General features: G+C 33.6%; 3 protein-coding genes across 3 annotated transcripts in view; 1 reads left to right on the plus strand and 2 right to left on the minus strand.

The window, feature by feature from the left end:
* LOC127904775 (ankyrin repeat-containing protein At5g02620-like) overlaps positions 1-9,629 on the plus strand; it is a 43,165-nt gene extending 33,536 nt beyond the window's left edge. The window contains exon 2 of the mRNA XM_052449548.1: positions 8,726-9,629. Coding sequence (XP_052305508.1) covers positions 8,726-8,998 — 273 coding nt within the window. The 3' untranslated portion in view covers positions 8,999-9,629. The remainder of the gene's footprint in view (positions 1-8,725) is intronic.
* LOC18110666 (heavy metal-associated isoprenylated plant protein 28) overlaps positions 1-13,506 on the minus strand; it is an 85,804-nt gene that overhangs the window by 63,671 nt on the left and 8,627 nt on the right. The gene's annotated exons all lie outside the window — the stretch shown is intronic.
* Positions 1-13,506, minus strand: part of LOC7458862 (ankyrin repeat-containing protein NPR4) — a 65,619-nt gene that overhangs the window by 19,442 nt on the left and 32,671 nt on the right. The window lies entirely within an intron of this gene.

Consider the following 13,506-nt stretch of genomic DNA (forward strand, 5'->3'; position numbering starts at 1 on the left):
TTTAAGAGATTAAAAATGACTCCCAAAATCAATGCAGATCCCTTTATAAATAGGAATTATTAATTAAAGAATTCCTAACTTGCTTGAAAATGATTTCAAATTCTTAAAGAATTTTTAATCTTAAAATAAAAATGGCATATTTAATTCATAAATTTTATTTTAAAATTATTTTTTTTATTAATATAAATATCCAAATCAGTTTATAGATTAATTTTACGGGCATGAAGTTATTTTTTATTTTTTATTTTTTATTTTTAATTTAACGTGGGTGTCCGGGCCAGCTTACGCGCACCTCGACTAATCCCACGGACCCTGAAGTTAACGACCATGTAAGCCTCCAGTGGCCATCATATGAGCAACCAAATGTTCGAACCTGAGACCACAAAAAGAGCAAATCTCTTGATCCCAAACTCTTACCACTGGGCTACCACCTAGATGGTTAGCATGAAGTTATTTTAATACTATTAATATTGATGAGGAGGGCAGCTTTCTGCTCATGAGCCTACAGACAAGATGATGTAAAGTCAGGTAAGTTGTCATTCATTAAATTATTGTTAATTTCTCTAGAAAAAAGAAATTATATGTGAAGTCAAATTAATCCCTGCACTTTCAAGATAATCTAATTACTCTGGCCTTTTGAGGCCATAAAAATCTAATAATCTTATGAGAGACCTTTTAAGTTTTAACCTGTAACCGGGCAATCTAAGATATTGGCTCCGTTCTCAGAGTTGAACCGGGAATATGTACTCGCCACATATCCGCCTCAACCAAGCCCAAGGCTCACAGTCTTACGAGTTACAAGCCAGTTACGATAGACATAATTCCCATGTAATCGTGTCTTTGGGCTGTTTTGTCACTGTTGTCATTATTTTCACGGGTTTTTTTTTTTTTTTTTTTTCTGTATCATAATTCCCATGTTATGTTCTGGACTCTCGAGTCCGTGATGGACTTTATCGCAATCGTACTGCATATTAAACATGGATATTCTAATTAAAAATTTTATTTTTATTTATCACATCCGTATAAAAAATGGGTCTGTAGAGACTGTAGTACTTTCCTGTAGCTCAGGACCTCTTCTGTCGTCTAAAAACTCTCTGTGCCTACGACCATTTACTGCAACCGCCAATTGGACTCAATAATGTTGACGCAAATTGGATAGAGGAAGAAGAAACAACACAGGTGGGTAAACAAGAAATTGATTGCAAAGTTCAAATCAATTTGGAATTGTTTTGAAAACATTTAATAATACATATAGGTCACATAATGGTCGAGAAAAAAAAGAGATAAAATTATTATTTAGTATGGAATAATCAATTTACCTAATTGGATAGTTATTAATTAGTAATTAATATCATAGCATCATCATCATTTTCAATAATAATAATAGTTGTCTTACCCACATCGCGATGATCTTTATGTGCTTCCCCTGTGTTGTTCCATGTCTATATTCTCCCTGGTTCTCTGTGTCCTGCGCCCCTCCTATTTCTGTTCCTTTCTCTGGCCTTTATAAGGCCAGAGAATGCACTCAACTTGTCCCCAGGAATCACGATCATGGGCAACCTGCACGATGGGAACAAAAACTTCTGCGACCCACGTTCACTTGGAGATTCATCGTGTGGGTGGGGATATTGGCAGCGTGGTCCGTGATTTTTGTGGTTGTGTTTCCTGTTCATCAGGCCTTCATAATGAAAAGACGATGAACAGTGTTGAAAACGACACCGTTGCTCCTGAAGTGATTATTTTCAATTTGACCCCTAAACTTCTGATACTTAACAATTGGATCCCTAATCAAGAAAAATCTCTTTTTTTTCTTAATGTTACCCCTGGATCAAATTGCAATTAAACCCTTAAATTTCAAAGCCATTTACAAATCAGTACTTGGTTTTCAATTTAATCAATTCACTCTTCAATTGATTCTTTAACTTTTAATTCAATCAAAATTACCCCTGAAAAAATCAATTAACCCCTCTATAGTATCACTGCCTATTCACTTTGATCCTTGAACTTTACTTTCTTGCAACTGTGACCCAAATCAACCCCAAACTTTGGTATTTCTGCAATTAAGTCCTTGATTGCATTAATTAATTAAATCAAAGTTTAATTAAGTCCCCGAACTTATTAATTCTTCTAATTTTTTACCACATTGATTGCGAATTTTATAATTCCATCATTATTAATCCTCAAACTTTTAATTTGTGTTGTCTTAACCCAATTCTCAAATTATTTTTTTATTGTTTTTTATTTTTTATTTTTTTTAAATTAAAAAATTGGGTTATAATAATAATAATAATAATAATGTTTTTCAATAATGAGACAAAAATTTTAAATTTTAGCTAAAATTTGTGAAAAAGATTTCAAACTAAAACGGTCAATCCCATATTTGCTATCAAATGAAATTTCATAAATGTGTGTTTTTTATTCATCTTTTAAGTTCAATAGCTATTAATGTAGTGAGATACTTTGATATATCCGAGTGTCTAAGTATTAGAGAAAACATTAAAAAAGGAAGAAGTGCTAGTATAGTCATCCTTTCCTTTTCACTTTTGTATTCCAAAATTAATCCTTTGCCTTGCTAGCAAGTTACGCTTTAAAAGAGGGAATTAACAATAATTTTTTTTTTGTAAACTTTTCATCTCTGTTGTTTTTTATGATAAGAAAACAAAGGAAAAAAAATACAAAAAACATAAAAATTATAAATTAATCAATAATTGCATTTATATAATTTATATAATCTTAGATTGACAGTATTCCATATTAATGAATTTGATTAATAAATTAATCATTACAATATTGATTAATCCAGCATATACTACAAACAAATGTTCACAAAAATCTGATTTTTTCATAATAATGCAAATTTGGAATTTGTTTGAAACAATATATATATATATATATAATCATATTAAATTTGTATTTAGTATGAATAATAATTAATTTTCCTAATTAGATAGTTATTAATATTTAATATCATAGTAAGTATATTTTCATATAATAATAATAATAATTTTGCAATAATTAAACAAAAAAATTAAAATTTAAGCTAAAATTTATGAACTTGATTTACAACTAAAATAATCGGTCATTGATTTGCTATCAAATAAAATTCAGTTGTATTTTTTTAAATTTTTTTTTATTATTTGGAATAAATTGTTAGTTACAAATAGAAAATAATTTTTTTTAAAACAATTAGTTATCGAAATTTTTAGTTTGATTTTCTTAATGGTGTTTTATGAATGTATGTACATATATAGTGAAATATTGTTTTAGTTTAGTGTGTGTACTAGATTATTAACCCGCGCTAGCTATGCTGTAGGTTGAGTCAAATTTTTTCTTAAACATAAAAAAATATTTAGATATTGCTAATGTATATTTTAGTGGAAAAGAAATTTAAACCGTGTGAGTCTTGATTTAATATGACCTGATTAACTTTAAGGGTCCAAAAGTAATCAGGACGACCAGTAAAAACATAATTTAACAAAAAATAATTCAAGATATTTTTTTTAATATTAAGATAATAACATATTAGATTGACTTGGATCAACTTAGGTTAATATGTCAAATCTGTGACTTGGGTTTGAGACTATGATAACACTATGAAAAACAAATTATAAAGCTTAATTTTCAATCAACTCAAAGTTAAATGATGAAATTAAAAAAAATTAAAAAAAAGATTTAAAAAAGCGACCCGAGTTAACCTGTCAAACTTGTGACTCAGGTCATAAAACTGAGATAACCCCATAAAAAAAAATAAAAAAAATTATAAAATTTAATCTCTAATACGTAAAATGTTGATTTAGTTTATATGTGTACATGCTTGCACATATATGAGTGTTTTTAATTCATTTTTTAAGGTTGATAAATATTGATGTAACGAGATACTTTGATATATATATATATATATATATATATATATATATATATATTAAGAAAAAAAAAGATAAAAAAAGTGGCAGCATGGTCTTCCTTTCCTTTTTCTTTTGTGTTTCAAAATCCTTTGCCTTGCTAGGAAGTTATGCTGAGGGAATTAACAATAAAGTTTTTTTTAAAAAACTTCTTATTGTCCTAAGAAATAATTAGACAGACAAGTGATTTATTCACATTTGAGCATTTGTCAAGTTCAAGAGCATTTCATCTCTATTGTCTTTTATGATAAGAAAAAAAACTTAAACATTATAAATTTATCAACAATTACATTTATATAATCTTAGCTTGAAAGTATTCCAGATTAAAATATCTGATTAATAAATCAATCAATAAAATATTGATTGATTGCAGCACATACTACGAGCAAATGTTCCCAAAAATTTGAGTTCTTTCACAAAAATGCAAATTTGGCTTTTTATGACAGTGACATCCTGCAGTCTGCATGGAGGATCAAAATGTAAGCAAAATCCCATGCCCAAAAAACACAACCCCAGCTTGCAATTGAACTGTACGGGAGGATAGAATTTGCTTGTTAAAAAATATATGTATACAAGTAAATCGATGAAATTCATGACTCAAATAAAAAAATTGAGATAACTTAAGAAAACAACTTGATTTAACTCAGATTAATTTGTTAAATCTATAAATCTAGTTATGAGATTGATATAATTCAATAAAAAATAAATGAAAATAAATTGTGAAACTTAATTTTCAATCGATTCTATCGGATCTAATGTTAAATGATAAAATTTATAAAAATTTTAATGAAAAAAAAGAGCTAAGTCAATATATGTTAACCCGTTAAGTACTATTCCCGAGTCATTAGGCTGAAATAATCTTATAAAAATCAAACCAAAATAAATAATGAAGCTTAATTTTCAATCAAACACAATATTAAATGATAAAATTTAAAAAAAATCAGTTATAAAAAACTGAGTCAACTAGATTAATTTGTCAAACACGCAACTTAATTAGATCATAAAACATGGACAACCCAATAAAAAACAAATCTAATGTTAAAGGACATGAGACCAAGATAACTTCTTGAAAAAAAATAACAACCTAATTTAATCGGGGTTAAAATACCAAAATCTGCGACCCTGATCATGAGACCAAGATATCCTAATAGAAAAGAAATCAAAATAAATTATGAAAACTCAATTTCCAACTGACCTAATATTCAATGATAAAATTGAAAAGAAATTCAATTAAACAAAAAACATAAAAAAAACAACCAAGTCTACTCGAAATTAATCTATTAAGAACTATTCTCAGGCCATGAGACCGGATTAACCTAATATAAAGCAAATAAAATAAATCATGAACCCTAATTCTTAATTAAAACCAATATTGAATGATAAAATTGAAAAATAAATAAATAAAGAGGAATAAAACCCCAACCAACTAGGTTAATTCGCCAAACCCGCAATCCGTATCTTGAGAATGAGATAACCTAATAAAAAAATCTAATATTAAAATGATAATATTAAAAAACAAAACATTGATTGCAAAAAAACACAAAAGCAAATGAATTTTTTAGTCACACAAAAACATGTGGGGAAAATATGGGGAAAGTATTATTGCTATAGTACTTTCTTCACTTGTTTTAGATTATAAATAATTGTTTAATTAACTTTTTCATGTCTGAAAAATATTGGTCTAACGAGATATATACTTTGATTTAAGTGTTGAAGTATCAATATTCTCTGCTTATAAAAGAAGAAAAAAATATTCTCTACTTACAATACTTACATATCAACACTATTGTTAAAGTATCAATATTCTCTACTTATGAAAGAAGGAAAAATACTCACAATTTTTTTTTTTTTAAAATTGTGATAAACTGTTTTAGTTTCATTTGCTAAATAATGTTCTTATGAATGTATATCCAATATTTACAGTGAAATGCTGATTTAGTTTATGTGTGTGCCCGCATGTGTGCATACGCTTGCACATATGTGTGTGTTTTTAATTCATTTTTTAAATCCGATGTAGCGAGATACTTTAATATATATAAGTGTCTAAGTATCAGGTTAAAAAAAAGAAGGGTCAGAATCCTTTGCATTGCTAGGAATCCTTTCCTTTACATGATAACCTTTCCTTTTATTCTGTGTGTCAGAATCCTTTGCATTGCTAAGAAGATATGCTGAGGGAATTAACAATAAATGTTTTTTGAAAACTTTTTATTGTCCTGAAAAAACAATTAGGCAGACAAGTGATTTATTCACATTTGAGCATTTGTCAAGTTCAAGAGCATAGACAACATTAAAAGAGGCAGGTAATACCCTATTATGATAGAAGCATTTCATCTCTAGTGTCTTTTATGATAACCAAAACAAAGAAAAAAAAAACATAAACATTATAAATTAATCAACAATTGCATTTTAAGGCACATGTGGTTCTCAAAGGCACATATTGGACTCGGTACATTTTGCCAAAGGCACGTGTGGTTCTAAAAGAGCACATATTGGACCCGGTATATATTAAAGAAAAAATAATAATTTTATAAATTATTTTAAATAAAATAAATAATAATTAAAAGAATGATGTTTTCATCCTAGCAGTAGATTATCATCTTGCCTGGGTCCAGTATCCTTCACTCGTACGTACACCAAGGGAGATTAATCACTGTGCAGATGTTCTTTCTAAACAAGGAATCTGTAAAGCAGAAGAGTTTGTGGCATGGCTATGAAAACCTCTAATTCAGATATATTCTCTATGCTGTTTCTGCAGTAAAAAAGCAACATCACAATTTCAAGAATGAGTTGTATTTTCTTTTATTCTACAGGTAATATGGAATATAATAAAATTGAGATCTGGAAATTCAGAAAGCACTATTTCTAAATATTGATTACTACAGTGTTGTTCGTAATGTAATTTGTAGTTTTTTAACGAATTATGAATATGAGCAGCTTCATTAAGTATAAGTGGGTAAACATAACCACCACCAAGGGACATCCTTCAGTTTGCATCACTACCAGAAAATTGATAAATACAAACAGAAATATCGAGAGATTATTTTTATTGGTAAATTGCTAACAAATTTTACCGACAGAAATATTCTCTCGGTATATACCGAGGGAATTACAATGAAAAAAAAATTAAAACAAAGCAAAAAAAACAAGGACGTACTATTTTTACCAACGGAATAAATCCGTCGGTAAATTCGTTGGTAAACTATGAATATTGTTCATCATGTCAATTACAAAGGGAATCACCAACGAAAAATTCCGTCGGTATTTTTCAAAGAGCTCTGGAACTGTTCACTTTCTAATTACACTGTTAATTACTGTTCTTTACAGACAAAATCATCGACGGATTGAAAAGTCGTCGATGTTGTTTGACAGTTTTCTAAAAAATTTTTATTAAATTAAATATTACAGAAAAAATCACCGATGGATTGAAAAGTCATCAGTGATATGAATATTGTTTTTAATTGTTTTTGTTCTTAATAATTGGTGTGAAATATTGTTGTAGTATTTTATTTTTCATATGATTTTCTTCTTCTTTTTTCTATGCGTTTTAAGTATTATAGAGTGTTGATTTATATTAATTTAATTATTTTATACTTTTGTAAAATGTTTTTTTTAAATATTTTTAAATAATTACCGACAAAATTATATACAGTATTTTTTCGAGAGAAATACCAACGGAATAAAACAGATAATTTTTTTTTGTGCGTCTTTTTCATCAATAAATCCATCAATAATAATTAATTACCAACAAAATAATAATACAAATACCCATAGAGAATTCCGTTATACATGGAGGATCAAAATGTAAGCAAATCCCATGCCCAAATAACACAACGCCAGCTTGCCATTGAACTAACTGTACTGGAGGATAGAATTTGCTTGTTATACAGTACATCTCCTGCATGGCTGTGTCCAGTAATGTGCCCATCATAACATGGAACCGAAAGAAAGGTATTTGGGTGACAAAAGTGACGTGGATACACATAGACGAGTCCAAGTTCAATAATAATGATGGATGAGCCAAACAATTTATTTTTTATTTTCTTATTATCTTGATAAAAACAGATATAACTTTCCGGCAGGGCAAAAGAAAAGATATTGCGACAAAATATCAAAAAGGAAAATAAATGTAATTTGTGGTTATTAACGCTTTTTCTTCCTTTAAATACCGAAGAAATCAGCAGCAGCTTGTGATCAGTTGAGGAGTGGAACCTCTTGCCTTTGAGCCACATTGGTTAATTTCATCTCCCCTTCATTTGTTTACTTTTCATTTAGTGAGTTTCTCTAAGCTACAAAATAGTATGACGACCTATATGGATCCTCTCTTGTTCAAAGCTGCAGAAGCAGGCAATATCGGTCCCTTTGAGAATTATCAAACCCGCCTCAATCAGTTATTGACTCCAGACGAGAACACCATTCTTCATGTCTACTTAGGAAACCAAAGTAGGGAACCGGAATCCACTGATTTTGTTGATATAATTCTTGAAATGTGTCCACCACTATTATTACAGGCCAATGAGAAAGGTGAAATCCCACTCCATTTGGCAGCAAGATATGGTCATTCCAACGTGGTAAAGGTCCTCATTGACTGTGCCAAAGCTCTACCTACTGATCCAGAGAGCGGCTTAACGAAAGCACAAAAGATGTTGAGGATGGCCAATGAAGAGCAAGATACAGCGTTGCACGAGGCAGCTCGAAATAGGCGGAGCCATTTGGTGGAAATATTGACTAAAGAGGACCCTGAGTTTTCATATTCCGCCAATGTTCATGGAGAAACTCCACTTTATATTGCAGCTGCTTCCAGTTGGGGTCGAGAACGAGAAAAGGTGATCGATGAAATCCTTACTAATTGCATTTCAGTGGACTATGGCGGCCCTAATGGTAGAACTGCTCTACACGCGGCAAGCAGGGTGCGAGATGATGGTAGGATATTGTGCTCAAAAAACCTCCCCAGACCTCCAGACAAGAATTCCTCCCTAGACCTCCACCACCAAATCCACCTCCACCAAATCCACCTCCACCACCAAGCCTGCCACCTCTTCATCCTCAAAAGAACCCTTTCTAGAACCGGATTCTGTAACGCATTGTCTTCATTCTGACAGGAGGGGATATCAGTCACAATTTGGAAATCTAATAGTTTGAAGGTTTCTGAAAACCTTCCTCAGACCTGTCAGCGTCGCTGGCCGATTTCTCATTCTTCCACCGTTGGATTAACACGAATTTTGGGTAAGTTGTGTGTCACTATAGTTCCCACATCCTGACCAGAGCGATCGTGCATATTTGAATCCACTAGAAAAATCTTACCGTTTGAAGATTTCTGGGCAAATCACTCTCGGAACAGACAGAATCGCCGGCTTATTTCTTCTCGTTCTACCGTTGGATCCATCCGAATTTTGGATATGTGATGCGTATGGCCATATTACACATTTGGAACGGTGGAGATGAGATAAAACTCTTCCAGCAAAGAGTTATGCACGCTCAACAGTGGTCCATCAATCTCAGGTCAGTTTTGGTCTAACTCCGATCTAGGGAGATCCAACCGTTAACTTGAGCTGATATTTGGATATGTTCTGCATAAGATGTATTTTTACCGTTTCACCGTTGCGATTTGTTATTTGTGGAATTGTTGGTGAGTAATTGTTGTTTGAAGCTCTGGCCAGAATCTGTCATGGCTTCCAATCCGAAACTTCAAACCCTCAAAGCTAACACCACCCACTCAATCACTAAACAACCCACAAACCATCACCAAAACATCCAAAATACAGCCTCATTAACGCAAGTTAGGTTTCTAAAATCCCACGAATCAACAAACAATCAAAAATCCCTTTCCAATAGCCACCTCCACTTTGACCCAAAACAACAACCACCCCCTAAACACATTCACAATTTTCCTAGCCCAAAAACCCAGAATAACCACTCCTTTAACATTTCAGTGCCACAAATGGGCTGATTACTATCGCATAAAGGCTTCTTTTAGCAAGTTTGGCTCTGTACTCAAACTCTATGTATCCAGGCGTGTCAACAAATCAGGGAGTCTTTTTGGTTTTATAACAATAGCATCAAACTTTTCTGATAAAGTTTTGCTAGAGAGTGTGAATGACATTTGGTTTGAATATCACCAACTAAAGGCCAATTTCGCCAGACACTATAAAAAGATTCCAAGAGAGAACAAAGCTCCTGATAGATCAAAACCCAAAACAACTATAAGAGTGCCTATTAGTGAAAGAGATGAAAGAAGTTACAAAGAGGTACTCATTGAAGGAAAAGTGGAACAAATACTTCTGCCTGTGGCTTCTGGACCAAAGGATTACTTTGAAAAACTCTCCATTGATATTGAAGAAGAGGATTATGCTTGGCTAAAGAGATGTCTTTTGGGAAAAATAAAAAAAGGATCCAATTACTCTTCTATACGTGTTGGACTGATCCAACATGATATAGATTTTGTTGGACTGCGCTTTCTTGGGGCATCTCAGGTCCTTGTGATTTTTGATAATAGAGACATATTAATGGAATCATGGAGGAAGAATAATAAATGTTGAGATGTATTTTTTGAGGAAGTTAGCCCCTGGGTTGAGACTGACACAACTTTGAATCGGATGGCCTGGATAACAATAACAAATCTACCCATTATAAGGTGGAATTGCAGATGCCTCACAAAGATTTTAGAAAGATCTGGTCAGATGATAGGTTATGATAAAACTACTCTCAAGCATTTTGAACTATCACAGTTACGGATCCTCATTGGTACACAACTGGATAAGGTGAATAAGGTGATTGTTTTGCAACTCAAAAATCAAACATATCAGGTTAAGATAGAGGAGATGGACCAGTTACATTACCCAATTGCTGGCTCAATTTCATACACCATGGATGACTTTTAGACATCCCTAGAGCAAAGGGATGAGGATGATGAGGAAGACTCGGTTGATGTGGGTGATGGCGTAGACACAGATGAGGACAGAGCAGATGTGGCTCCATCAGTCACCAGGACTCTTGGGGGCGGCAGCAGCGGGTGGGAAAATTCAGATCTGGCACAGGATGGAGACAAGCTATCAACTTCTGACGATAGCTCTCTTATCATATTTAATGCTCTTCATCTGGATGTGGTGCAAGATCAACATGTTGCCTCATCTTTAGAGAGATTTCCAGAAATTATGGCATACAATCTTTCTTTTTCTGACAGCAGCTATATAAAAAGTAGTCCCATTTCCAATGCTCTTACCGTATATACGGGACAGGGCACTCCTATTTTGAGAGAAGATGCTAGAAACCCTGCAGCTGCCTTGGACCTTGACTCCATTGTATTGGCCCAGATTGCAAGCCCAGTTTATGGCAGTGGATCTCAAAGCCCATCTGACGTTCTCTCTATTTCATTTGGATCAAACAATGATTTAGCCCTTCAATCAACATACAAGCCTCAGGCCATAATAATTCTGGAACCGCAGCACATGAATCACCCAATTATTTTACACTCTGATGCAAACACAAAAGAGAGTGCAATTGCTCTATCTGCAAAAACAAGAAGGAAGTTGCGACGTACAAAGATGATTACAGCTGATGGAAGTTTGAATGAAACAGTTAATACGAGTGAGATGGATACTGAGGACTCAACAATACAGAGGTGTAACAGGAGGAACTTGCTAGCTCATGACGAAAACAATAAATCTTCTGAGGGTGATGAGGTTTGTTTAATGCTGGAAATAGGAGAGGTTTTGCAGATTGAAAAACCTCACAATTTAGATGACTTCACATCCTATATAAATCAGCAAAGGCGTAAAGAGAAGGCTGATTGGGAAGCATCCCAGTGAGCAGATGTTCCTCTTTGTTCTGTAAGGATTTTAAATCTCTTTTCTTATGCAGATTCTTTCATGGAATTCTTGTGGTTTGGGGTTAGCTAGAAAGAAGAGGACAGTTTCAAAGTTAATCAGGGATTTTGATATAGAGGTTTGTTTTTTGTTTGAAACTAAGTTACAAAGTTACTCAGACAGATTGGTTTTTCAATTATGGAGCGTCAATAATGTTTCTTGGTTTGGTAATGAGGTTGAAGGTACAAAAGGGGGCATTCTGGCTATGTGGGATAACTCTAAGTTTGCGGTATCATCAGTGGAGTATGGTCATGGTTGGATCGGGTTATTTGGGCAGAATGTCTTGACAGGCTTCTCAGGGGAAAGACCTTCGTATTCTGAAGGCTGCTTTTGAGTGTCCTTGGTTTTTAGCAGGTGACTTCAATGAAACTATGTTGCGAAGTGATAGAAGCAGTGGCTTCATTAACAAGGTGGGTTCAACGGCTTTTAGACTTTTTATTGATGATTGCAACCTAATCGAGTACAACATGTCAGAGGGTCTGTACACTTGGTTTCGTGGGGGATCCATGAGTAAACTAGACCGCATTTTTTCTAGTCCTTGTTGTCATTTGCAATTCCCCCTTTTGTCTCTTCGACGGCTTCCAAGAGGGTTCTCTGATCATTGCCCTTTAATCCTAGGGGTTTCACCTGCAGAAAAAGGTTGGATTCCTTTCAAATTCATGGATTGTTGGCTCCATCATCCAAATTTTAAAGATATCGTAAAGGGTATATGGGATGAAGCTTGCAATGAATTTTCAGGTCAGTTCAAGCTCATTAAGAAGCTCAGCTTTATGGCAACTCGACTCAGACAATGGAATAGGGTTGGTTTTGGGCATCAGGAGACTGCTTTGTCATTGATCCAAAGCAATATTTCAACTATAGAAAAGAAATCAGAGTATGGGCAATTATCTACTGCAGAGCAGAACTCGCTTGATTCATTGATCAAGAATCAGTGGCAATGTAACCTGCATATAGAAAGCATGTGGTGTCAAAAGTTTCGCCAAATTTGGTGTCGCCTGGGCGATCGCAACACGCGTTTCTTCCATCTAGTTGCTAACTTCAGGAGGGCTAAAAACCATCTCCTGAAAGTGGTTCATAACGGTTCTGTTGTTGAAGGTTTACCGGTCATAAAAGATGCGGCAGTTAACTTCTTCTCCAACTTATTCAGAAGTCCTGATAGATTCCGAATTGGTTTAGGGCCTGTTGGTTTTAAAACACTCTCGGCTTCTTCTTCAGCTAGCTTGGAGCGAGATATCACTTTGGAAGAATTAAAGCAGAGTGTTTGGGATTGTGATGGGAGCAAGAGTCCGGGTCCAGATGGTTTCAATTTCAAATTCTACAGGCTTGCTTGGAATTTCATTGCAGATGATCTGTTAGACCTGGCAAAGAATTTCTTCAAAACAGGTAGGCTTCCAAAAGGAGTCAATCATGCTTATGTTCATCTAATTCCGAAGATAGCTTCCCCAGTTGGCTTCAAAGACTTCAGGCCTCTTAGTTTGATTCATGGCATTTACAAGATAATGGCTAAGGTTCTTTCTAGCCGTCTGAAAGCGGGTATGCATGACCTTATCAGTGAGAATCAAACAGCTTTCTTGGCAGGGAGGCAAATAATTTATGGGTTTTTGGTTGCCAATGAAGCAGTTCATTCCTTGAAAAGACACAGAGTGCCGAGCCTTATCTTTAAGGTGGATTTTCACAAAGCTTTCGATATTGTGCAGTGGGATTATTTAGAGCAGGTTATGAGGCATATGGGTTTTGGTGAA

This window comes from Populus trichocarpa, chromosome 19 (genome assembly GCF_000002775.5).
Source record: "Populus trichocarpa isolate Nisqually-1 chromosome 19, P.trichocarpa_v4.1, whole genome shotgun sequence".
Taxonomy (NCBI): Eukaryota; Viridiplantae; Streptophyta; class Magnoliopsida; order Malpighiales; family Salicaceae; genus Populus; species Populus trichocarpa.